This window comes from Monopterus albus, unplaced genomic scaffold (assembly GCF_001952655.1).
Source record: "Monopterus albus unplaced genomic scaffold, M_albus_1.0 scaffold229.1, whole genome shotgun sequence".
Taxonomy (NCBI): Eukaryota; Metazoa; Chordata; class Actinopteri; order Synbranchiformes; family Synbranchidae; genus Monopterus; species Monopterus albus.
In genome coordinates this window covers 86,123-113,100 of record NW_018128109.1, presented here as the reverse complement: position 1 = coordinate 113,100, position 26,978 = coordinate 86,123, and the positions used below count along the sequence as shown (strand labels likewise).

General features: G+C 40.6%; 2 protein-coding genes and 1 non-coding gene across 6 annotated transcripts in view; all 3 read left to right on the top strand.

Annotated features, from left to right (window-relative positions):
- arhgef17 (Rho guanine nucleotide exchange factor (GEF) 17) overlaps positions 1-20,913 on the top strand; it is a 52,696-nt gene extending 31,783 nt beyond the window's left edge. For all 3 annotated transcript variants that reach the window (XM_020619947.1, XM_020619949.1, XM_020619948.1), the window contains exons 2-24: positions 2,956-3,033; positions 6,405-6,587; positions 8,311-8,427; positions 9,290-9,382; positions 9,509-9,685; positions 10,255-10,305; positions 10,577-10,686; positions 10,864-10,949; positions 11,167-11,285; positions 11,456-11,663; positions 11,808-11,881; positions 12,131-12,214; positions 12,323-12,426; positions 12,907-13,022; positions 13,196-13,315; positions 13,396-13,663; positions 13,831-13,917; positions 14,147-14,214; positions 14,480-14,628; positions 14,721-14,895; positions 15,226-15,321; positions 15,771-15,953; positions 16,609-20,913. In XM_020619947.1, coding sequence (XP_020475603.1) covers positions 2,956-3,033; positions 6,405-6,587; positions 8,311-8,427; positions 9,290-9,382; positions 9,509-9,685; positions 10,255-10,305; positions 10,577-10,686; positions 10,864-10,949; positions 11,167-11,285; positions 11,456-11,663; positions 11,808-11,881; positions 12,131-12,214; positions 12,323-12,426; positions 12,907-13,022; positions 13,196-13,315; positions 13,396-13,663; positions 13,831-13,917; positions 14,147-14,214; positions 14,480-14,628; positions 14,721-14,895; positions 15,226-15,321; positions 15,771-15,953; positions 16,609-16,817 — 2,955 coding nt within the window. In that variant the 3' untranslated portion in view covers positions 16,818-20,913. The remainder of the gene's footprint in view (positions 1-2,955; positions 3,034-6,404; positions 6,588-8,310; positions 8,428-9,289; positions 9,383-9,508; positions 9,686-10,254; positions 10,306-10,576; positions 10,687-10,863; positions 10,950-11,166; positions 11,286-11,455; positions 11,664-11,807; positions 11,882-12,130; positions 12,215-12,322; positions 12,427-12,906; positions 13,023-13,195; positions 13,316-13,395; positions 13,664-13,830; positions 13,918-14,146; positions 14,215-14,479; positions 14,629-14,720; positions 14,896-15,225; positions 15,322-15,770; positions 15,954-16,608) is intronic.
- On the top strand, positions 7,753-7,825 carry trnam-cau (transfer RNA methionine (anticodon CAU)). Its single transcript has one exon. It is a non-coding gene; the product is annotated as a tRNA-Met (tRNA).
- A 1,249-nt stretch (positions 20,914-22,162) lies between the features above and the next one.
- Positions 22,163-26,978, top strand: part of relt (RELT TNF receptor) — a 24,446-nt gene continuing 19,630 nt past the window's right edge. For both annotated transcript variants that reach the window (XM_020619938.1, XM_020619937.1), the window contains exon 1: positions 22,163-22,411. The gene's annotated coding sequence lies outside the window, so the exon portion shown is untranslated. The remainder of the gene's footprint in view (positions 22,412-26,978) is intronic.

Below are 26,978 nucleotides of genomic sequence, written 5' to 3'. Positions count from 1 at the left end.
GAAAAGAAAACAATCATCTATTCACATTAGACAAACCTAAATTTATGGCACCGTTTCTTGAAGGAATATTTAAATGATTTTCAAAATTGGTGCCAATTCATTTTCTGTTACTGTAATTCCAAATCAGCAGTTTTAGCTCTAATTATATGCAACACAGTATACATACTACATATTCTATTGCTGGGCTTTTTACAGGTACATATAAATATTGAAGCAGTGGAGGACTAATTACACACCTTAACACTGGTCATTTTAAGTGACTGTGTGGATGTGAGGAGCTCCAGAGAGGAAAGAGAGATTTAGTGTTTGGATCAATAGTTTGTGTGCCTGCCTGTCTGAATAAGAGTGTCAGTATAGTGTTGGTCAGAGCTGTCTGTGTGCTCAAAGTCACAGCTAAGGAGTACACAGACACACACACACCCTTATGCACTGCATCTGCATGGCAGAATTACATGATGCATCCAAAAGGCAGAAGCTGAAGAAGAAGCGAAAGCAAAGAGTCCTTTATTTTTAGAGCTGCCATCTTGAAACATGAGTGAGATGTGAAGGTCTTGGTGTTTCGCAGGGGTGTGTTGATGACAGAAGGGAGAAATAGGTGATGAGGATGCTTTCTCTTTGGGCTGAGAGGCTGCCTGTTGATTCTTTCGCCGGGCTGTTGCCAAGGGATACAGCTGCCGGTGAGGGGAGGGTGGATGAAGGCGGCAGAGGTGGAGAGGTGTGACGACAGCACTGTGATGAGAGGAAAAGAGCTGCTTCTGTCGCTAAGGCTTTGATTGAAATAATTTCAGCATGAATCACAGACAATAATGGCTCTGCACAAATAACGCCAGTAGCTTTGTAATGGAAAACCCAGGCTTTTGTGCTGATGTTGAGGTGCATATTCAAGCAGTTTGGCCACGTATAAAAGAAATTACAAAAATATCACAGATTCAGTTATCAGTATTTTTTTTTTCTTAGAAAGGTGAATATAGCAAAAAGTCACATTAAAAGTTTGTAGTAGAAGTTATATTATTAAACACTGTCCTTGATTTAAAAAATAAGACAACTATTTAAATAAATAGTTTGAACATTTGAAATAAGCTTATTTGCTCTCTTTGTTACAGGCGATTCCAGGTGCTTACTGGACCAAGCCAAGAATTAGTGAGCTGGCAGGCACTTTTTTTTTTTAATCGCTGGACTGATCAAGGCTAGCTGTTTCCTCCTGTGTCTTGTCATATGCTAAGCTATGCTAAGCTAAGCTAACCAACTACTCACTCCAGGTTCATATTTACAGTTCAGAAAAGAGTGACTAACTCTCGGCAACCTAACCTGCATGTTTTTGCACTGTGGGAGGAAATTGCAGTAGTGGCGGCAGTGCTAACCACCGTACCGCTGTGCCGCTCATCCTTATAGTGTAATATTATTTATTTAAAAAATAGCTGTTTTTTTTCAAGAGAAACCTTAAATTTGCTCTCGGATACAGTTGTGTATCAAAATACACATAGTGGCAGATAATTAGTCTGCCAATTGTGCAGGTCGGTGATTACACCTTTATCAATCCCATTAAGACACGGAGTCCTGTGATGTCCTGTAACTACACCTTCAGCTTGAGCCGAGGTGTAATGAGGTACATAACTCATGTGGATGTGCAGGGCCTCTAAATCTGTTTACATGTTTTTGAAATATTCCACCAAGAGACAGACAAACAAAGATACACAGGACTGAAACATATCCCTATTGGCCAATATAACTATTTAAAGCTGAATCCTCCTAACCTCATGGTGATGCAGCTGCAGTTTTTACAGCTGTCTCTCATAATTCAACTTGGGAAGCCTTTTATGTTGGTGGATAATGTCACAGAGAGGGAAAAAAGTGGCCATACACAATATTTGATGGCATTAAATTGAAAGCAGGTGCAGTACTTAGAGAATAATGGGAATAGCTTCAGTCCTTTGTTGGCAAAATACAACTCTACTAAATCACTGATAAAAGAGAGGCAGTGGAAAAAAAGATTATGCTTTCTTTCCAAAAGTGGAAGCATAATCTTTGAACACCTTGTGTACTTCAGTTTGTCTCATTCAGAGGCATAAAATGTTTTGAACTACCAAGGTCAAATAAAAAGTAAGCGGCAACACAAAATCCTAGAGAAAGTAATACAGAAATCTATAACAACATACTGTTAAAAATATTTTGAGCTACCGCAACATGGTTGTATGCATCTGCCAACCTGTCAAATTAATGGCTTAGGGACAGAAGTGAGGTCACTGACCTTTAAGCACCAAAATCTAATCAGTTCATCTTTGAGTCCAAGTAGATACTGATGCCTTATTAGAAGAAATTCCCACCAGGTGTTCATGAGATGTCATGCTTACAAGAATCGTACTGACATGATCGTCCTTATGTTCCTTGACAGTCACAAATGTTAGATCTTGAGCAAGACACATGGTTGCAGGAGCAAATTTCTAGCTTTTTCTTCATATGAATTTAGTTTGTTTTTATATTGCATCTCCAAAATGTTTTCACATCTTTTGGAGTTGGAAAGTAAGTAAGATCCAAACAGATATCACTGAATAGGGCTCATGTTCCTGCTCATGTGTTCTTACCATTTTCACCTTAATTGGATAGTTTGTGCAGTGAAGACACAGACAGGAAACACAGGGAGTGAGAGAAGTGGGTATGATGACATGCAGCAAAGGCCTAGTGACGGTGTGGTTATGTAGCATGGACCCACAGATGGGAGGTAAAGAAAACTGAAGTTAATCTTTTATAACACCTTGAGACCTTGAAAAGCTGTGAAAGGCCTTAAAGACATCTTTGAGTTATGTGTGATATTGGCATCATGTGTCAGTTCATGTCTGTCTTTGTTTGTGTTTGACATACTGGTCTGTGTCTACAGAACAAGTATAAAATGTGAGTGTGAGAGACAAATGCAAAGTGCTGATTACTGACCTCCTTGTTTCTCCTCTGGCTTCACAGGACATGAGGAAACATGTGATGATGACCCTCGTGGACACAGAGCAGTCATATGTGGAGTCACTACGATCTCTAATTCAGGTAACGCATAAACACAACTATTGGTCTTATAAATGAGTAGTGTTCACTGGCGGACTCATTCTGTCTTATTGAACTTTGAACCCAGCACACATACATACAAAAACAAACACACCATTGTGGAGTCACAGATTGCCGAGGACATGAATAACAAATGTAGGTAACAAAGGTATTGTGTAATCCACTTATTGTCATTCATCCTGTCATGCTAACAGGCTAATCTGCTATAACCCCATCACATCTCGCTGTCAACAGCTTTATCTACCCCCCCCCACACCCACACACACACAAGCTCTTTGTATCCTGCATCCATCTTTGTTCTAAAGCCGTGTTCAGACAGAGTTTCAAAGGTGTGAAGAAACGTAGCTCTCTCCATTCATTTCTATGGGGGGGGGATTGCGTTGACCATCCAGCACCAGCACCACAGGGGCCCCCTGCAAAACAACGCAGGCCTATGAAGCGAAAAAGTTGAATCCAGTTCAACTATCACCAAATTTAAGCCACAGTTACAAATGCACTATAACAACGTGCCATATGTTTTCCTGGTCTGTTCCACCACTTGAAATTGGTGCATCTGTTCTGGACTGAACTCCTTGTAAAGGTGGTGAGGCAGCTGGGGGGTTGTGAGTGAAGGTGTGTGAAATTTTGATGAAGTGTTGCTTCTGTGATGCGCTGCTGGATGATTTCAATTTTAAACACTGCTTGCAAGAAACAGAATCCATGACGATAATTGTTAACATGCCATACATGCTGCACTACAACTTAATCATGTCATAAATGTGCAGGATTAGTAAAAGCGCTTCCCTGCTCTGTTCACCCACCACGTGATGTGTGAGCTGTAGCTTCTGTCAAACTGGGCATCAAGATTAAAGTCACACACTCGATACCTGGATGCCAGTATCTGTGTAAAAAGAACACAGGGGCAGTATTACACTGGCTTTTTTTTTTTTAGCTTGTTGTAAATAGGCAAAGCTGAATAGAAAGAATAAAGAAGGGTCAACTTAACACCAGTATAGTGGATTCTCTGTCCAAAAAGGGCCACTAGCATACACACACACACACACTCCTCACCTTCCCTATCTATGATGTCCCTACATTGTTGTTTAACCTGTCACCAGTCATTGTGTGTGGGAGCAGTGTGTGCGTTTCTTGCATTCATCTGTGCATTTTTCTGAAATGTGCGTTTGTGTGAACATCTCACATGCACACTGACTTTGCTGTGCTTCTGCATATGCGTGTGTGTGTGGGGGGTGGAGAGGGGGGCACAAAGTGAATAATCCTTGGCTGTGTTGCCATGGCGTCACAGGGACAGGAAATGTTACCATGGTGACTGCAGATGTCTCAGTGAAGGAGGGTGTCACATATGGCTCAGCTGAAAGCGCTCCACAGCACCACTGTCCAGAGTTGAAATGTGATACTTTGCAGTTTTTTTCTGAGAGTTATAGGGAAGGTTTTTGTGTATAACCCATGTATGTAGTATGAAAACTAGATACAGTACCACTGCTCAGCTGTTCAGCTAAACTTTCCCAGGAGCCACCCATAGTGCTGCGACAAAAAATTCCCCTGGGGTGCAAGATGTATTGTCTCCATAGAACCGAATGGCAAAAGAGCCATCCATAAAACTGTTGACAGGATACCTTGAACTACAGGCCAGGTCAGTTACCACTCTTGGTATCATGCATTTTTAATCTATGGAGGATTTATAGTATATTTGTAAAACTTTTCCAGAGCCTAAAATACTGAGTTTTATTTTTGTGAAATCAACCCAATGTAAAGTCAATCCGCTGAGTGGGCGTACCCAGGGGCAGCAAGGAAATCTCTACTGTGCTTGTACAGCAGGTCGCAAACGTGTAAGAGTAAAAAGTTTCTTGCCATACGTACCACATGAGCAACTTTCAGTGGTAAGAATGGGCACATTTTGTCATCTGGTATCACTGTAATCAGTATTTGTTTTGCTGCTGTGTCCACCGAGCTGAGATCATGAGAAATTAATATGAGCTGTTTTTATAATAACAACAAATGACATAATTGTGCATAATGTGAGTAAACTTGCTTGTAGTGATCAGCCCACAGAGGAGTATTTTGCGACTCTCCAGTTCCCCTCAGCCATACAGAATGTTTCGGTGTCTTTCAGATCACTGTTTTGGTTTTCCAATTTGCAGTTTTACTGTTTTGTCTCACTCTCACCACTTTTATTGTGCCATTTTTGGCCACCACAGGTAAATGTTTACAGCTAAAAATGACACAGGCAAATTGGCATTTAGCTGTGAACATACTGTAACATTTAACAGATAAAGATACTTCTCTCAAGAGCTTGTGTTGACAAAAATAGAGATTTTAAAAAACAGTGGATATTGGGCCTATATTCAACAGGTGCTTCTAGGATAATAGATGGAATATAATAGCAGAAAGGCCCACTTATCTCCTCTTTAGTGGCTGCTCAGTGTGTGTATTCATTAAAAGACCAAAAATACATATATCTCTGTGTATCATATCTTTTCCTGTTCTATAAATTATTTCATATCCCCTCAGATTTGTTTTTTGTGGCCCTTTGCAGGGCCCTCACTTTTGGTTGGGAACTGCTTCACAAAACTGTCACACTAGCTTTGTTTTGACTAACTATGACAGTAAAGTGCTAGTTACACAGTGTGGTGTTTACTACAGGTACTTTAATTACATTTTGATGGTAATGTTTCTATACTTTTACAGTGGGGTTTTGAATCCAGGGCTTTAACCGGCTGTCTTATACCTGTAATGTGCACAAGCTAACCATCAGAGCTTGTCTATTGAGTGTGAACACAGAACACACAAACAGTGGTGCATACATGTTCTTTGTGTGTGACACACCTGACCTGTTGTGAGGTCACTGTCTGGAATTAAGGTGAAACTGCCAAAAGCAGAAATATTTTGTTTTGCGCGTGTGTGTGCGTGGGCCTGTGTGCAGCAGGGATGCTTGGCAACAAAATATTTAAAGGCATTTTCTAATAATAGCATTTTTGTAGCCCTGTTGTCCAGGAGAAGCCATGGAGGGGAGAGCAACATCCTCCCACCTTCCTCTTTCCCCAGAAAACACGCCTTGCTTGCTCTTGCTTCTCCCTCTTTCTTGTAAAATCTACAATAACACAATTAGATTCATAAAAGAACATGTTCTTGTTCTTGTAGATGAATATAGAAAATGTTGTTAATGCTGCTTTTGTTCACATTACAGGATGAAAATGCATACATATAGTAATTTAGGGCTGTTTCAGTTGATTACATAAATTAATATTGGTATTATTTGATCTGAAATTTTCATACACATTACCCCTCACAAGCATATAGCCTGTAGATCATCCATACCTGAATGACCTGAAATGGCTGTTCTGTCCCCTCAGGGTTACATGCGTCCTCTCAAACAGCCAGACGGCAGCTCCATAGTGGACCCTCTGCTAGTAGACGAGATGTTTTACCAGATCCCAGAGATCTTGGAGCACCACGAGCTCTTCCTGGACCAAGTCACCAGCTGTGTCAGCCAGTGGCACGACAGGCAGACCGTCGGACACCTCCTCATCCAATCAGTGAGTAGAGATGTCAAATTAGAGTGCACATTGCTGTACTTTAAAGTCAAACATTCATGTTCTTAACATGATGATCAGATTTTAAGTGAGACATCAACACAGAAGAAGATTTATGAATGTCTGTGTGCGTGTCCATATCCACTCTTTCATCGCAAAGCTTCTTATTTATTGCTCAGAAATCAAGAAGGAACAGTAGAGATACCCCAAATATCTGTTTGAGCTCATGTAGAAACATCGTCTCCATTAGTTTATCCATCAGAAAGCACTTATGAGTATTTTTCACCAACAGCATAGAGTCCGTTTTAATGTAGACTGGAGCTGTGTTGATAAAATAGTCTTTGAAAGCATTTTTAGACAGATGGGCACTCTTACGGTAACTATAGTTGGAACATTTGTTTAATATTTAGTTTTCCCAGTGACCTCTCAGCTACCCATTCAAAATTTCCCATGACCCATGGCTGGCTCTCAACCTAGACTTTAAAAACAGTGCTCTGAAAACATCAGGCTAAATGTCAGGTTTTAGGTTTCGAGAATGAAAGAGAGAGCAGCTTCTGTCCAAGCTGATGACCTGGACAAACTTTAAGCAAGAATACAGGCAGAAATTCATTGTAGAAGAAGCACAAATTCTTTACAAGCACGCCAATAGAGCAGAATGCACAATGCATCGCCACAGCTTTTGTTTTCTACTGAGTGGGAACGACCATCGCTCTCTTCTTGCTATGCTAATGCTATTGTTATCACTCTCAACACCTCTCAGCTCGAATCAAGCAGTTTCACAAACTCTCACAAAGACAGTATGGAAAATGAAGGAGGCCATTAATGTTTGGGTGAAGAATTCCACATTACAAAATGTAATTATTTAATTTTTAAAACTTCATTAATCCTGAGACAGTTTCACAGATTCATAATAAATAAACATATATGTTGCTAGGTTTCCTGTCTTTAAATACAAATTAAGGAGACAGAAACATAAGAACATTAATGGAGGTAGTTGCAAGCAGAAAGGTGCAGTAGGTTTTCTCCTGTTCATGTGAAGCTGTTGCGCACACACACTGCTCAGACTGAGCCTCCTACCCCCACTCGTGTCCTTCTTCTCTCCTCTTGCCTAGTCATACTTATCTCTCACTGCAGCTCTTAAAGCTGCAGCAGCCGCAGCATTCTGTGGGCCTCGTTGGCGCAGTAGGCAGCGCGTCAGTCTCATAATCTGAAGGTCGTGAGTTCGAGCCTCACACGGGGCAGTGTTTTGTTCGTGACTTGCTGTTTGAAGAGCAGATGTGCAGTGTCAGTGCTGTACAGACGGTGGGAAATGCCTTTGTGCCGCCAGTGTTACTTGCAGAATTCTCTTGCAACAGCAGTAAATCTTTCTAGATTTGTCTAACTATCGTCACACTAGACTTATTTCATGATACAGACTTTTGACTTTGATGTAGCTAAAACAAATTATTGTATTCTCTCACCACTCCACCAGTTATTAATACACAGATGCCATTACTTTTTCTACCATCACTTTGTATGTTTAATGTGTGTGTTCAATAAAGACATGAAAGATCATGACTGTTTGTATTTTATCAGCTTATAAATATTGTGTTTGTTGATGATTGTGATTTAACTACAAATAGACAAAACTAGACAAAATTTACTTTTCTTACAAACAAAAACAGTCTAATTTTTAAATTTGCTGTAAAGTAGTAACATAATTATCATCCTCTCTTTTTTTCTCCAGTTCTCCAAAGAGACCCTTGCTAACATGTATTCAGCGTACATAGACAACTTTCTCAATGCTAAAGATGCTGTGAGGATTGCCAAGGAGGCCAAGCCAGCATTTCACAAGTTTCTGGAGGTGAGTGTTTGACTGAGGCCCAGGATGTCTTGTTTCATCTGAGAGGCTATTTGTTTGTGCTTATTTGGGGGAAAAAAATAGGAAGCCAGTCTGGAAACCTTTTCTTGTCTGGTACAAAGGCCTTAAAACCAGCTTTTTAGAGCCTGAAACTTTACTGAAAGAGATGAAGATTAAAGTTGTGTTGCTTTCTGTCTTTGTCATTTGCCATACTGAAAAGCGTTTTGTTGTATCTGTTTTGTCAGTTTCAGCTTTGTATTTAATGTGTGTGAGTACTTCCTGTCTTGTTCCTTGTCGTTGTCCTTGCTTGTACGCCCCTGGGTTTTTGACTTTAAAGAAGAGACACTTGATTGTGCACTAAAGTTGTAGACTCCCTTATGAATTGAGAACTGAAACTTGACAAGAGCTAAATTCAAATGAAGTATTTCTTCTATTATTGCCAATTATAAATCAAATTTTATCTGAGGAACATTTTCTCTTCCCCTGCTTTGGAGCTCTGGATGACTGAAATGTTATATAAATCGTCTCTTTAAACTAGTTTATCTCACATTTTAGCGCTATGCCCAGTTAAATTTGGTAAAACACTTTTGTACACTTTGACTCTGTCTTGTGCCACTAGAAATGAATGCATGGGGAAAAACAGTCCAAGTTGCTGATAAACACTTGTCATGTTCTCAGTTTACAGTCCCATAGAGCTTTACTGTAAGTCAGGCAGGGTTTCTACTCTGGAACCACTTCGCCATCTTGTGGTGAAGATGTGAAGTGCAGCACTGGTTTACTTTTAGAGGCAGTTATCTTGTTAGTTGGGCTCACCCCCTTATGTCCACGCTCTGTCTCCATTCTCCTTCTTCCTTCACTCCAACAGCAAAACATGCGTGAGAACAAGGAGAAACAGGCTCTGGGTGATCTGATGATTAAGCCCGTGCAGAGGATTCCTCGATATGAGCTTCTGGTTAAGGTGAATTATCTTATAAATCTAACCTTTAACTTTCTGTATTATGTAATTAGCCACATTCTGTGTTTAGTACCAAGAAGCTTGTGTAAAGGGAGATGAATATATTTGCGTTTGTGTTGTTTGTTGTAGGACCTGCTCAAGCACACCCCAGAGGATCATCCAGACCATCCACTCCTGCTGGACGCCCAGAGGGACATCAAGCGATTGGCTGAGAGAATCAATAAGAGCCGTCGATCTGCTGAGGAGGCAGAAAGGGAGGCCAGGGTCATTCAGGAGATTGAGGCACACATAGAAGGAGTTGAACATGTGAGATATTTACTATGTAAAGTATATCACAAAGACAAACCTCTGTTTGTAGCTGATGGCTTTGGGGCTAGAGCAGTTGCTTTCATTGTTGGCTGCTGTTTAGTTTTTAGGTTAACTGATACTTTATCAGAAAATCTAAAATATATATATGTATATAAAAAAAAGAGGTCATATTTGTTAACAGATAGGATTATACTCTGCTGTGTTTATTATCATGTCAGACAAGGACAAGCAGCAAATCTCACAACTGAGGTGTGGGAGCTAGAGAATATTTGGCCTTTTTGCCTAAAAACAACCTAAATTATGAATCAGTGACCAAAATAGTTGCTGATTAGTTTTTAATTGGAGCAACTGATTAGTCAGCTGTTCATTTCAGCTTGAGTTGACTTCTCATTCTCATCAGTCTTGTGCCATAAGAAATGATTAATGAAAAACATCTTTTGCAGTGGTTCTCACTGCTTACACTTGTGTACCACTAAGTACCTTTATTTTTACATTATAATAGGCAGTAACAGTTTACAATTATTTTGATAGTGTCTAACTCTCTCTTAATGTTGTGTTTTTCTTAGATTCTTAACCCCCAGAGGAAGTTCCTGAGACAGGAGATGGTCATGGAGGCGGTAAGAAATGCTTTCTGAATTGGCTAATGTTTTTATTAAAGTAGCAGAAACTGGTGGCATCGTTTTTGGAAAATAGGTCAAAATAATAGAACATTATATGCAAACAGCATTAGAAATTGCTGTCTTAGATATTACTCACTATCCTACTTAAGTCACCACTTTAGCAGGCATTTGCTAATACTATTTTTTTTGTTTGTTTGTTTGTTTTTTTTACAATAATGTACGGTAAAACATTCAGAGCTCTTCCTCTCTCCCTTCTCTCTCTCTGTAGAAGACAGTGGGTGGGAAGAAAGACCGTTCTCTCTTCCTCTTCAGTGATCTGATCATTTGCACCACTCTCAAGAGGAAGTCTGGCTCATTAAGACGCAGCTCCATGAGCCTGTATGTACCACACACATAGTGTAAACACACTGACAGAGGAGGACAGACGTTCACACAGAGTGACAGTGTTTTCTACTGTTTACCTCCGTTTGTCATCACACCTTTCTTTTTTCCTGTCTCTCTGTCCCTTTCCTCTGCTGCTCTCTCTCTCTCTCTCTCTCTTGCTCTCTCTCTCAGATACTCTGCTGCAAGTATGATCGATACCTCCAGCAAATACAAGTTCCTGTGGAAACTTCCTCTAGAAGATGTGGAGGTGGTGAAAAGTAAGACTGTCTTATTTTAAATGACTACACATGACTCTTTATGTGTAGAAAAACTGTGGGATTTCATGTAGTGCTTAATATAACATTTATTAGTCACCAGTAATTGTGGAAATGCTCAGATTCACATTAAGATGTTTGCTGCTTCAGTTAAAATGTGAAAATTGGCTCTTGGTAACTGTTGTATGGTCCTCTGACTGTTGGTTCTCCCTTGTCTCAGGCTCCACTCAAACAACAAACAAGGAGAGCATCCAGAAGATGATCAGTCGATTAGACGAAGATCTCAGTACACTGGGCCAGGTCAGCAAACTGTCCGAGACCCTCAGCTTCCCACACCAGGTACTGTGGACCAACACACACGTGCAGAGGGCAGTCACATGTTTCTGAGTTTTGATCTTTCTTGAGCTTTTATTCTGTCAAGCAATAAAATCGTCACACTGCAAACATAGCAGAGAAACTGTACGTGTAGTAACTTTTCATATGTTCTTGGTTGTTGCCCTCTGCCTCAGTCTCTAGATGAGGTAATAAAGGATCTGATGGCATCGGTGCACAGAGAGCTCTCAGAGAAGCAGTCTTTGGCCTTCAGTATGACCTTCCTGCCGACAAAGCTGGAGTTTGCCACAGCCTCTGCTGAGAGCACCTTTGTCTTTGAGTTCACTTCGCCTGATGCTCGCTCCAACTTTGAACAGGCCTTTGAGGAAGCCAAGAAGAAGCTAGGTCAGAGAACAAGCCTTATAATTGGGAGATAAAAGATTATTGACTATACTGTAGCTTGCTAATAAACATTACGTTTACTTTGAATGCTTCATTTATTATTTTATTGTTATTGAATCTGATTATAATTCATTCATGTTTCTTCAGCTATGAATAAGGATCAGTGGGACCCAGAATTTCTGAAGGCCATTCCTATTATGAAGACACGCAGTGGAATGCAGGTGAGAGTTACAGGAAATATCTCTTGCTTAATATGTTTAGCTTCTTCATGCAGGTGAGAGTTACAGGAAATATCTCCTGCTTAATATGTTTACCTTCTTTTTTCTGTCACACAACCGAAAGCGCTGTGTGTGTGTGTGGTTTTTCCAGAGAAAGTGAATATCACATCTACATTTTTACATCAGCTGAGTTCATACCTGCAGACAAAGTTGTCTGTATACCTCCAATCATGTATTGTTGTTTGTCTCCAGTTTTCATGCGCCTCACCCAGCCACAGCTGTCCTGACAGCGGCTGCGAAGTGTGGGTGTGTAACAGTGATGGATACGTGGGACAGGTGAGAAAACACTATACAGTATATGTTGATAATATACATTGATGGGAATTACACAGCCAGTCACAGTTCGCTGAGCTTACTGGAGCTAAGATGATGTTTCCTCTCCAGGTGTGTCTGTTGAACATAAAAGATGAGCCTACAGTGGAGGCCTGTATCGCTGTCTGTTCAGCACGGATCATCTGCATTGCTGCTGTACCAGGACTCAAGGGAAGGTCAGTGATCACAAGTACTCACTCTCACATGAATGCACAGATACAGAGGTAGGCTACACTTGAACTGCCTTTCCACCAGAATGTTCCTGGTACTTTTTATTCCCAGGAACTAAAGCCCAAGAACCTTCCCCTGGTGACCTTTGGGCGCCTTGTGATTTGCATTTCCACAGCAGGGCTGAAGCCCAGGGAGGGTTAAACAAATTAGCCCGCTGACTTAAAAGCACAACAGTCGGCAGTGGGGTTGTAAGAATGCTGCATGTAAAATGCTCACTATGGTTAACACATACCAGTAGTGGAGGACAGACTGCAGCTGGCATTTTGAGCTTCATAAACACAGGTGATAAGGTGGAAGTGTTGCTTTGGATGCAAACAATAGTACAGGTGTACCTAATAAAGTGGCCAGTGAGTGTATATCGAGCTTCAGTTTCTCTCCAAGTACTTAAACAACTCATTGTTGTGAAATCATTCTTCATGTCTTAGGGAGCGTGGATCAGAGCCTGCACTCACCCCGACCTCTGCAGCACCTGGCCACACCCAGCAGCAGCTCCACATATCGATCTCCCATTCATCTCTGGAACCGAAAGAGCAACCTACAGGTTGGCCCATAAACATATTTACAGCACGACATGCAAAAAGACTTCCTATCTAATTGGGTCTTATACTGTGTTATCCTAAGGTGTTTCTTAAATACACTCACTTGTATTCTACCTGTTTGTGCAGTTTTCAGTTAGATATAAATATCACAGCACTGATCACTGACTGTTTCCAGGATCAGGGGCAGAGCTTGTTCCATTTGACAGTGATGACACAGATGATGAGGATTCACCCAGTCCTTCTTCCACTCTACAGAGTCAGGCCAGTCACTCCACCATCTCATCCAGCTATGGCAGTGAGTAAAAATGCATCACACACACAGTTGGACACTCTTACTATCCCTCTCAGACCCTCACGCTCTGCTTTATCTCTAAGATGATGACGGTCCAGGCTCCAAGGACATGGCTACAGAGACCACCAGCAGTGAGGAGGAGCAGGAATTCCCAGCGGCAAGTTCATACGGTACTCCGGGGATGTTGGCAGTATGCGGAGGAAGTCGAGCCCAAGCAGAGAGTCCCGTGGACGGCCGCGCCATGCGCCGTTCCTCCCGGGGTTCTTTTACCAGGGCGAGTCTGGAGGACCTGCTTAGCATCGACCCTGAGGCCTATCAAAGCTCAGTGTGGCTTGGCACAGAGGATGGATGGTGTGTGATGCACTGCCACATGCAGCATATGTTTTGGGGTTTTTAAAGTAGCTTGTAACTTTTCAGATGAAATTAAATGTTTTAAATCACCAGGTCTTGCACACATATATCTTTCTTACTTGTCAGTGTTTGTTACTGCCTTCTTATGATGCTTTGCTTTCTGTTAGCATCCATGTGTATCAGTCCTCGGACAACATCCGCAACCGTAAAAACAGCATGAAGATGCAATACTCCGCTTCCATCCTCTGTATACTGTGAGTCTGCCTTTATGCTACTGGGTTTGCTTTAAGAAAGAAAAGTATTACTTGAATTAAAGCTGTATTATACATTTAAAAATGCAGAATGTGGAAAGCTTGGAAGAAAATGGGGTGTAATGGAATTTGATGTAGCTGGGTTCAAATGTGTTTGGTTTATTTTCTTGTAGAGCATACATGAAGATTTGATCTTATAGTTTTTATATCCGTCCTTTTTTGTCTTCTTCAGGTATTTGGACAACAAAGTGTTTGTGTCTTTAGCCAATGGAGAGGTGATTGTCTATCAGAGAGAAGCAGGTAAGCTGGGAGTGTGGAGGGAAGGGAGGTTTGAAAGGCACCACACTTGGTTGTTGTTGGCTTCTTCTGATTTAGTTTTTCTGTTAGCTGTAGCACACAGCACTTCATTTTATTCAAATTGCTGCTACCATAGTAAAGGTTCCAAATTCTCACAAAACACTCAACAATAGCGGTTGCTCTGGTCTTGAGGATGAGGTAAAAACAACATTTTTTATTTCTGTCTTCGCTCTGTTTTTTCCTTACTTCATGCAAATCTAATCTGCAGGTAGTTTCTGGGACCCTCAGTCTTCTCAGACTTTACTTCTAGGCCCACCTGGTATTCCTGTCACCAAAATGGTTCCTGTGGGAGGGAAGCTGTGGTGTGGCTCACAGAACAGAGTCCTTATTATCAACACATTTACACTGGTACAAGAGGTAGGTGGAGCAGTTGAATAAAAGATGATGCAAACAGACCATAAAGAGGAGTACCGGTGTGTAACAGTACTGTCTTCCTTCCTCCTTCCCAGCACTGGTTCCAGGTGGGCACAGACAGCAGTCGATGTGTGACGTGCATGGTGGTGTACGGTCAGGGTGTGTGGCTGGCACTGCAGGGTAGTGCGCAGGTCAAATTGTACCACGCTCAGACTTGGGAGAGCCTGACAGAAGTGGACGTTGCACCTGCTGTGCACAAGATGCTCGCAGGTGAGGGCACACATGAGGAATATGAATACACACACATACAAATATCCAGGGCAGAACCCTTCTGGGAACACATGTACTGACTGAATATGAGCCAAGAACTGAGTAACGATGCAGAATTTATTTGACTGTCAGATGCCAGCAACAGCTCAGCAACAGGAGCTTTTTCCTTAACGCTTCTTTCTTTAACCTAATTTTCCACCCATCTGTTTATTTCCGTTTCCTCTTGGTGCTCTTTATAATTTTGATGTTGTCTTTTTCTTTCACGTTCACCCCTCTCATCACGCTGTGGTGACCTCGTTCCTATTCTCTCTGTTCCCTTTCTTCATTCAGGGGCAGATGCAATCATCAGACAGCATAAGGCCGCCTGTTTGAGAATCACAGCGTTGCTAGCCTGTAAGGACCTGTTGTGGATCGGCACCAGTGCAGGTGAAAACACACTTTTTAGTCTAACAGATCCAAAAAACACGATCCTAATAATTAAACCAATTTGCTATTTTTATTTCATGATTAAATCAGATTTGGGCAGCCATTCAAAGCCCTGGAAATAATCTAAAACCTCATCCAAACAACATAAAAAGGGCCATATGCTGTACTAAAATATTTAGTGTTTAGTCATATTCAGTAAACTGTTGGTTTTGTATTTTGATTTTTAAAAATGGGTAAAAATGAATTCTATCAATATGTAGTGTAAAACTAGGTAAACCAATCCTTTTTATTTAGGACACTTTTTAATATAGTCTTTTTAGTAGCAAATGTCCTGCAAGTACAGTATTTAAGAGTGAATATTTTAAATGGTGGCACTGTCAAATTTTAAATTGATTGTTATTCATTGGATTCAAAACCAAAGCATATTTCAAGATGGTGTTCCTCTACAGGGGTCGTCCTCACTCTGGCAATCCCAGCAGTGAGCTCAGGAACTGGTGCTGGGACACTAAAATCTCCCCTGGTGCCGATGGGCTCAGCTCATGGACATACGGGCCATGTTCGGTTCCTGACAACAATTGAACTGCCAGAAGGGTTTGACGTGAACCTCCCCTCTGCAACAACTGACTCCACAGGTTTCCCTGCTTTTTAAAATATATTTTCATAGTTCAATAATTTTTTCCACACAGTATGCATTTACACATGTGCTTTGAAACCTTGTTTTGTATGCACACTTTTCTACATTTGCTGTAGAAATATTTATAGAAAAAATGTACAGAAAACCTGGGAATTTTTTTGCCCGTTTTCCGGTCATGGAAAAGTCATGGAAATTGAGATCAATTGTACAATGTCCTGGAAAAACACTGTGTCATCCTAGAAAACATTTTTGCATTTTCCTTTTGCCAAGAGTAAACTGTCAGATCTCAGCATGAGCTGGCAGCTGAAATTAGGGCGCTGTGTGAGATAAGCTTAGAATAGCAGGGTTGCCCCTGCTACAGGCTTATGGCTTGTTTTCCGTAGGCTTAGTTAGTTGTTAGCTTAGGGTGTTCAGCATTAGCTGTCAATAATCAATTGGTCATAAAACATCTATAGAGCATCATCATAGATTATCACACGATTTAAAAATGATTTCCACACAGAAGAACTTGTTAGTCTAGGATGTCATCCCCATTTGACACCACAGTTTTACGCCATATAAAGTGTCCTGAAAATTATTTCCTGAAAAGAGTGGGAACACTGTGAACTGGAACATACTTTTCTCAACATTTAATTCTTCCTCTCTGTTTTTAGGCAACCAATCCCAGAGCAGCAGCACAGTTGACAAGAACCTCCAAAGGTATGACTCCTCACGCCGCCGAGCCTCAGCCCACAACCCTCCAAAGACCAACCACCTTGTCATTTCTGGCGGCGATGGCTATGAGGACTTCAGACTGACCAATAGCAGTGAAACAGTCGGACGGGATGACAGCACCAACCATCTTTTGCTTTGGAGGGTTTGAGACAGTCAACCCCAGTTTGAACAAACCACCCCAACCTCTATCTAGCTGAAAATGGCGCACAAGCTCTTTCTCCTATTTCACTCCTCACTTTTTGGTGTTGTTATTTTGGTCTTCTGCTCGGTCCACCGGTCTCTGTGTGCACAATATGGATGTCAGCTCCCTCCTGGACTCACTGGTGAATATGATCACTCCCAGTTTTCTTGTGTTAATGTTGCTGATGGTGTGTGTTGGTCCTCACAGAGTTGTTTTGTTTTTCTGGCATCTGCGAGTATTTAGTAGAGAAATCTTTAAATTCAAGACTTCACCTGAGAGACAGAAGATGACAGAAGGCAGAAATGATGTGTTGCATCTTCAAACTTTCACATGTAGCCATACGTTCAGACTGAGAACAAATGAAGAAAAAAAGAAGACGACTTGTCCAGAGTGAAGAGTGTCCTTATTGTTTGACGTGTGCTCTGTTTTCTTGGACTTGGACATGAACCTTTTATTCCATTACTTCCTGAGCTTCAGACAAAAAGCATCTAGATGATCAGAGGAAAACATCATAACCAAATATATGAATATCTCAATGGTAACTAACTGAAATATACCAACACAGACTGAATTTGCATCTATTTTTGTAGCTAAAGTTCAAGATTAGCAGAGGTGTTCAGTTGACACCTGTGAGCCTTTAAAGGCTGAAGCCTTTCGCTCCAGTCAGGAAAACAACTCCAAATGACAGATCTGAGATCAGATCTTTCTGGCCTAAGCAAGGCTGAAATAACACTCGCGATCATTGCTAATAGATGTGAGACTGCTAAAATAGGCTGTAGAAGGAGAGTGATAGCAACATTTAAGTGCAATATGTGGCAAGACTATAAGTCACATATTCACATGCATACAGTCACATGCATTAATGCATGGACTCACATAAATCAGAAGACTGTGAAAAACATAAATGTGTGTTTGCTACAAGTAATCCCATTGCATCGGTTTTTCTTATTTAATTTCCACTGCCAGTTTAAGATGGCATGAACTTATATGGAGCATTGGAGACTTTAACATCACTATGCCAAAGCCTTATAAAGTTTAAACATTAAGGGATCTGGAAATATTTTATTTGCCATTAAATTTAAATTTCAGGGGTGGTCTGTCAACAGGGAAATGGACACAGGTGTTGCTGGTTTCTATAAAGATGATGCTCGGTTGTAGTAGCAGTTGAGGATAGTTAATGTACAGTATTTATGGTTTTGATTTTAGCGCCTTCTTTTACAGCACTTAATTTATAGATGATGTAGCTTTCACTTTTTTTTTTTTCTTTTTGAGTTGTTTACCAGAACAGATAAACCAGCATATTTTGGCTCAGGCAGACAGACATGTACACTAGTGATGTAATGATACTAGTCCACTCATGGGATGGTACAATGTATAATGCAGGGTTCTTATTTTGGAGTTGTATGACCTCATACATGTAGGGAGACAGGACCATAAAGGAGAAGGTCTAGAGGAAACTGCAAAACCTTCTTCGGGTTGTAGCTAAACTTAACTCTAACAGAGCACACAGTCACTCTGTCACCTGTTTAGGTGCCAAAGGCCAAGATGTGCTCTATGTTTCAAATCAGTTTGTTACATGAAGTATACCACTAAGATGTATTGTTATATGTAATGCACAAACCCACACAAACACTGGTTTCAGTATTGATGGTTGGAAAACAAGATGCATGTGGTTTGTTTATGCGACAAGAGTGTGCGATACACACTCAGTGAGAGGACGCCGAGCTGCTGCATGTCTTCAGAAGGCTAGTTAAACCATTTTAAGCAACCACACACAGAGTAAAAAAGTTAGCTCTTCCTCCACTTACAGCAGATGACCGTGGAAGTGAAGGATTACTCTGACCTGTCCTTGCACACAATGCTCACACACACATTAGCCTCACGCTTTGGGGTTAAGTGGTGATTGTCTTTGACCCCTCTAAGCCTAGAAAACCTCACTGCCCCTTAAGCAGCCACCTGGGCACATCACCTCAGCGTTGCCCCTTCCAGGTACATCCACAGTAGGTTAATTAACTCTCCCCCTGTGAGTGGGGCTAACACTTAAGAGGATTAGCTAGTCATTGTGTTTGCTGCTAACTAGCTATCCAGCTTTTTGCCTCTTCAAGTGGAAAAGTGAAAAAGTGTGCCTGTACATCCTCCAAATGTGCTGTAATTAATTTGAAAAGGAGCTTTTCTGTGAATCTCTAGTGGCACTTGAGGCAAAATTCCTGTTTGCTTGTAGCCTGTAAAAAAATACAGCTGAGTAAAGTTTGCAAAACCACCAATCAGCACTTCTAGCTAACTATTTTTTTTATAAAAGTGGCATTAATTATTTAATCTGTACAAAAAGCAAGTGGATAAATGAGTCACTGTGGTTGTGCCATTGCAGAGAGTGACTTTCTACAGTGTTTAATGCTTCGGTTTTTGTACAGAACAAACAAATAAGCACTTTAAAGGTGCTGGTAGTCAACCCTAGTCAGAGCCAGACTAGCTGTCTTTATGCTAAGCTAAGATAAGCGAGCAGTCTTCTGACTGTAGATTCCTGACATTAGTATTTTATAAGTCTTGGAAAGAAAGCAAAGTAGTTAATGTCCTAAAATGACCATTCATAAAATTTCATGTATTTTAGTATAATTTTTATGTTCTATATAATTCACGAGTAATGTTTTCAGTCTGTGCCAAGAGCTGCCAAGTTACCAATGAAGCTGCTGGGGGGATTAGGCTCAGGAGGTAGAGTGTTCATCCCTCAACTGCAAGGTCGGGGATTCAATTCCCATTCTATGTGTTGAAGTGTCCTTGGGCAAGACACTGAACCCCATGTTGCCCCCAATGGCCAGGTCAGTGCCTTGAGGAGACAGTGCCACCATCGGTGTGTGTGAGGTGGCGCCACAGATGGCTGCCTCTGTTCTGTACTGGAGACAAATTCCTTGTCTGTGTAATATACTTGGCCAATAAAAATCATTGTCATCTACATATGCTGGCTGTACACATATTGAGATCTCCCTTCAGATTGGAGATTAGAGTTTTTCTGTGAACAGTAAAACATTGAGGGTGTTGGAGCAGTATTTCCGAATTGGGCAGCATAAAAGGGTCATAGTTGTTTGCTGGTGTGTTCCAAGTTTATTACGTTTTTAGTGTTTTCAAGCTCTGGGATCTTTGGGTAAAACATAATTACTCAGTGTAGCCTACTAGGCCAAAAATGGTTCTACATTTTTGGTAGGAGGCTCTGTTCATGCTTTTTCTGAAACAACTAAAAGTCAGTAACTTTCAATTCAAGTTACATTCTTTTAAAAGTCTGAAAACATTTGCCTTCAGAATATAGCCTACTCTTACAATTCCTCAGTTGTCATGTAAGTATAAATGACTGAATAATCCCATATTCAGCAATGTTTTTGCATTGCAGGGGCTGAGCCCATTGTACTGGCTCACATTTTCTTCTGATTACCAACATACGAGCACACACACACGTGCAAGCACACCACATCTTAGATTTGAAGTAAAACTGAATACTGAATGGTAATTAGACCAGGATTGAGAGAATGAAGCATACTGTGTGTCAGTTAAAGAAACACAACACTTTATTTTCACCCTCACATGAACTTCAGTGTCATTACTGTCATCTTCAGCAACTTGTGAGTGACCTCCTCATGCCTGTATGTGAACGAAGTCTTTGTTGTTGTAAATATTGCTATATATTGCCTTGTTTTCTGTAAATAGTATTCCCACGCTCCTCAATTGTTGATATGAATCTAATGGCATATTTTTATATATTTGTGAAAGGTTTGTTTTTATTGTCGCCCCCCCCATGTGTGCTGTCAGTCACGTTTAAATTATACCTGTCATAGATCTTTCCAGAAGACAGTATGGGCTCTGTTGTTACCAGGGTGACAGAGAGATAGAGTTTTCGTTGGTAACCTTGTCACCTCTTTGTTGACATTTGCCTCGTTACACGAAGGATGACACCCACTTGGTCATAACTCTTTCTGGCCAACATTTTGCAGTTGTTATGGTTCCAGTCTATCAGCATTATTTCCTGTTTTTGTTTTGTCATTGTGGGTTCATCTTTGTAATTAAATCAGTTCACTGGTGCCCATTTGTGTCTGTTCTGCTTTCTTAAGCTGGTGAGCTGTGGGTCTCTTAAAAATTTCAACTTACAGCAAAATAAGTTTGGTAACACTTTATAATGAAGCCTGTAGTTTGCAGCATAATATCTGATGCCTATAAAATCCTTACAAATCCCTGTACAGTAACTAAATAAGTAACTAATGTCTTCTGATGCTCTCCTTGCTCAGCCACAATGTTATCCCTGTGATTTTTACCAGCACGCTTCAGTGTCACTCCCCTGTTCAGTTTACTCTAACCCACTGAGCCACAGTGAAGAGTATTGTGCATACGATGGGCCCGCAGTGTAGCTATAGAAGACAACTGTATGAATGTGGAGTGTTCAATGAACACACACAAATATAAATGAAACCCTTCACACAAGTAACAGCCCCCTCACATCCACACACAATATTCAAATGACGTGTTACACAGTGAAGTTCTGTGTAGTGAATGAGATTCAGCTGTGTCACCAGAATGACTGACTGATGTTGTGACTCACTGACTGACACTGACTCACTGGTTCAGTTCAGCAGAACAATGCGGGCCAATGGAAAATCTGCTTCATTGACTGGTGTCAGATTTTACATGATGTGTCTCCAGGCTGCTTTAAAGTCCCCTAGTATAATTAAAATGTTCCTCTAAAAGTTACAGTATGTAGTGTTACAGTGAAAGTTCACTTATCTTATCTATACAGTATTAAAGGAGCTGCTTTGTCCACAACTCAAGTACTGTGACTCTTGTTACAGAGACCCTAAATTTGAGGACACAAACTATTACAGCTAAATATAATAATAGGGTATGGGCAATTTAATTTCTTGAGTAAAATAGCATATTCTTTGCGACTAAATAATAGAAGATGTTTGAAGAGACCAGGGCTGGCATATTAGACTGTCCTGACCTAGTGGGACCATTGAATAGAACAAATTAGTAACACATGCATCTTTCTTTCCTTCTACAGTTCAGATTTCTACTGTGAAATATACAGTAGTGCAACAGTGAAGCCTTTCATACACAGTTATTTGTGTATGAAAATAATAAAAAATTTGATTTAATGAAAAAAATAAAAAGTTTAAGCTGTTTTTAACTGTGCAGGGAATGAAACATTTATCCAGATGGTTAGGCAAGTCTACCTATCTAGCTTTCTATCTACATCTGTCTGTTTATTTATTTAACAGTGTGTGTCTCCATATACTGGGTCAGTCGAGCCGCAGCCACCTGTTGAGGAAATACTACGACGACAGAGGGGGTTTACACCAATGCGCGCACCGGGGCTGAGCTTACTGCAGTGACGCACTGAGCTCACTCAGCCAGCTCACTGTTTGGCTTTTTTCAGAGAGAGGGGCGGGGGGACCTCCCGGCGTTGTGGTTTTTATCCATTCCCAAAGCATTTTTTTAATTTGACCGACCAACTCAGTCCACTCCAGCTGACGATGCTCCTATCTGAGCACTGATTTCAACTCTATTTATTCACCAAACCAGTAAGTCTAAGAACTTTTTCAACAGCCTGAATGGCTACTGAAACCGGTAGTTTACTGATTTCAGTCATTCGACTCGGCGGGGCTTTTCTCGCCACAGAGCCTTTCGTGACCACTCTTACGCATGGCGGTGTGCTCCTCTGACTTTGACTGCCCTACGGGGCATTGTATGGCACATATCAGTATATACCCTACTTTGAGACGAAAAGAAGATTCTGCTGTTTGTTTCAACAGTGTTTGTATAACCTGTATAACTTCAAGTGAACAAATTGAGTTAATTGTTCATGTCTGTGCAAACTTTGTGATAGTTTATTTTGTTTCTCTGCCTACGTTTCTGTGATGTTCATATAGTGACAAAATTTTATAATAGTATTTGTAAATAGTTTACCAGCTCCTGGTTTCAGCAATTTAATTGGTTATTCTGGTTACCAGGCCATATGCACCTGAATAACTGTATCACTTTTTATTTCATAGACCTACAATAGCTATGTATTGTGTAATGTGTTGTCTAATGACAGTGTGAGCGCGAGCTTGACGCACTGTCACTAGGACGTGATGACCTCATTGGCAAAGACAGAAAGCAGTTAACGTTACTTTAGGACCGTACTTGAATTATCTGTACTTTACTTGAGTATTTTCATTTTCTGTTTCTTAATACTTTGAGCACCACATTTTAGTTGCAGATACTGCCCTTTTTGCTGCACTACATTTGCATGATAACTTTAGTTAGGCTACGTTTACTTTATTGATCCTCAACAGGAAATTCAGAAGCTACCCAGCACTATAGGCCTGTAGTAATGTAAAATGTGGAATTCTGCTTAATGAGTACTTTTACTTTTTGTAGGCAAATTTTAATATATTTTGATGCTAATGCTTTTGTAACAAATTAAATGCAGGTCTTTTACTTGTAATAGAGTATTTCTACACTGTTGTATTGCTACTTTTACTTTTACTACATCCCTACAGTATGATGCAGGCATTGTAAGGAAGGCTTTATAAAGTTTATTCATCAGTTGTATTTTGCAGCACAAGAGACCAGAGAATTTAGTGTGGGGCTCATAAACATTTCAAACATCAGGTCTTGTCTACTTTATGACAAGACAAACTTCCTGTTTCCTGTCAAGTACTTTTACCCCTTCTCGTGGGAGGAAGACCATGTATGTATGTCTGTATTAGGTTCCTTTAGTTTAGCCAAGCACATTTTAATAAATGTGCTCTTAAATATTTTGTCTTTTTCTTGAACATATTGCATCTGCAAATATATAAATTGTTGTTTATCACAACAATTTAGCTGGAGGGCATTGGAGAGGAGAGGACTCAATCAGAAAGTCTTTTGGAGTTCACACTCACTTAGCCCCAGCCAGTGAAGATATTTTTTAACTTCTCTGAAAAGTACTGAGCTCTTTATGGCTGCTATATGCTGGACCAGGTTTCAGCTAGCAAATATGAATCTATTTCCATATTACATTTTCACTGTTGTACAGTTTAGAGTTTTTTGATCATTATACAGCATGTGACAGGGACGTAAACATTTTTAGCCTGCCACAGATGACAGATCAAAGTGCATGTGTGTTGAAATAGGGAGCTGATGACAAACCGTTGCACTGCTGCAACTCTGTTAGTGTGTGAAAGCCAAAGACTCAGCTGAGCTTTATTTAGCCCAGCAGTCCTGTCATCTGTCCATCCATCTAGCTCGGGTTGGGAATGCCACCTGCTGGTCTTCTTCCCCCCTGTGCTGGAAAAATCTGCCTGCCTCCCCAGTTTAAGCCAGGAAACTCTGTGTCAAAGAAATTCCCATTGCACCAACCACAAATCCCGGTTGAAGCTGACTCAGCACTTCGCACACGCAGTGTGATTGGTGAAGGATTAGATAATTACAAGGGAGCAAAAACCGAGAAGACGTTGGCACAAGCATCCAAATGCACTCTCACCTACTCACATGCAGTCAGAGTATACATACCCATGCAAAATTGTGAGGTCTTTTTTATGGGAAAGCAGGATGAGCAGTAGATTTTTCTAGACAGCTCTTTGAACACCTTCTGAGTGTGAGACTTTCCTCAGGAGATCACTGTTTCTGTATTTGTCTGCTTATCTGCTGCACTCTCAGGGGTTCGCAGACTGCAAATCATGCTGCAGAGGGTTTCTGTGACTCAAGCTCATTCTTTTGAAAAGAACAAAGAGTCACTTCCTGGATGTCGCAGCTCTTGTGTATCTGACGTGCACACTGGTGTATTTTATCCCTTGCTATTGTGTGATTTGTGTTTTCTTAACAGGACAAAAATGCCTTAATAGTAAAAACTATGTACAGTACATACTGTTTATCTCAGATAAAATTACACTTCATAAAGGATGGACTATTAATGAAGTAACATTGTCCACAGGGTTAGCGGTTTGATCCCTGGCTCCACATGTTGAAGTGTCCTTATCTGAAACATGAACCCCAAGTTGTTGCTCCCAGTGGCCATCATTGTGTGAGTGTATGTGTGTGTGTGTGTGTGTGTGTGTGTGTGTGTGATTGGGCAAATGGAAGGCACATACTGTTTCATGAGACTGCTTCAGTCACAGCTATAATCTTGCCCTGCTTGGCCTGAGTTCATAACCTTTACCCTCTGTCTCCTCCATCTGCCCTGTCACTCCCTGCTGTACACTCTTTAACTGCAGATGTTTTCTACCCCACATGCCGGCTCTTGTGGAGAAAATCTGAGAGCAGCTGCAGTCTGCTAGCTGAACCCTCCAGGAACCAGTCACTGGCTTTTAGTTGCCAGAACAAATTACACAGCACCATCAGCCTCTTGAGTGACTGTGCATGTGTGTGTCATGTTTTGGAGAGGATCCACACAACCCTCCTGTAAGGAGTGCTACAGACATGCTCTGTTTCAAAACAACCGCTGAGTAATGACAAGGTAGCCAACAAAGCAGGAAATCAGGCCTCTCATCTATAGCAGCACTTTACTGAATACAATTCAACACATAGCATACGGTACATAGATCCATAAATATACTGTATGTGTATGTCTGTGGTTGGATTTGCGTGATGGGGCAATCTGCAGTGTTATAAAGTCATGGTTTCTTGCTTATCTTCTGATATATTCTTTAACCCTTATCATGGAAATGTATAAGGAAGTACTTTCACACACAGTACATACATACAAATGATTATTGTACATTCAGTATGCATATGTTGGTTAACATATTTACCAGTCCCAGAGGTCTGGTTAAAATTCTCAGCTTTTGTTCTTTCTGACCTCTACTTCTAGAAAGAAGACTTCTTCTCTTTGGACTCATCCACTAAAGTAATAGCTTTTTTTAGACACAACTCAGGGCTTTATATTAAAAAAGGGATATTTTACTTACCACTTTACCAAGTGGGTGTCATCCTTCGTCATAGCTAAATTTGCTTTTCCAAAATGGAAAAGGTAGGCCTATTAATACATTTCAAACCAACTTTGAAGAAAATTACTTGTCTAAATTTTTCAGCAACATGTCATCAACCTCAGTGATAACAAAATGATAAGCTGTCCAGTTGCTGCTTCACATCAAACTGCTGTTTTCAGAGCTCACCTCTAATTAAAAATGGAGTAAACATTTGTATGAACATATAAATCCTGCACATGCACAGGATGAAAATCTTATTTTCTTTACCTGAGCTTAACTGCTGAGACTTTGGGTGGATTTTTCCAGTGACAAAAACAGTAATTAACTAATCCTCTGAATTTGTTTTACAAATAGAGATAACACATTGGAAGTGTTGTTTTTACACTGCTTACATGTGTTTGTGTGTGTGAAACTGGGAACAGTTTTATTATAGCGTGTGTGTGTGTACTAACTTCTCTATAGTGTGTATGTACAAGGGGTCAATTAAAACTTAGGTTGTTAGAACATAACTTAGGTTGTTAGAACATTTCGCTTACATCACCATCCATGATGGTGATGTAAGCGAAAGCACCAGACTCTTAGAAACACTCTCACACACATTTTCTCACACATTTTAGTTGCCCCATGTTCTGCTTTTGTTTCCTCAAACCTTAAAAATAAAGAATTCAAGCAGACTTCGGATTCTTTTAGGGTTGTTTCATAGCCAGAACTGGTTGGTGCTGTTGTGTGTTGGGCAACAATTAAAACAAGGTGACCTTGTCTCCTCATGAGAAACACTTTTTTTTTCTCAGAAATATTTTTATTAACTTTTTGAACAAAGAAACAGATACCATAATGTGAACGACAGGCATCTACAGTGCCTTGCGAAAGTATTCGGCCCCCTTGAACTTTGCGACCTTTTGCCACATTTCAGGCTTCAAACATAAAGATATAAAACTGTAATTTTTTCTTCAGCAGGGACAGGGAAGATTGTTAAAATTGATGGGAAGATGGATGGAGCCAAATACAGGACCATTCTGGAAGGAAAAAAGTTTGAAATATCCAATAAATTTCGTTCCACTTCATGATTGTGTCCCACTTGTTGTTGATTCTTCACAAAAAATTACAGTTTTATATCTTTATGTTTGAAGCCTGAAATGTGGCAAAAGGTCGCAAAGTTCAAGGGGGCCGAATACTTTCGCAAGGCACTGTAAAT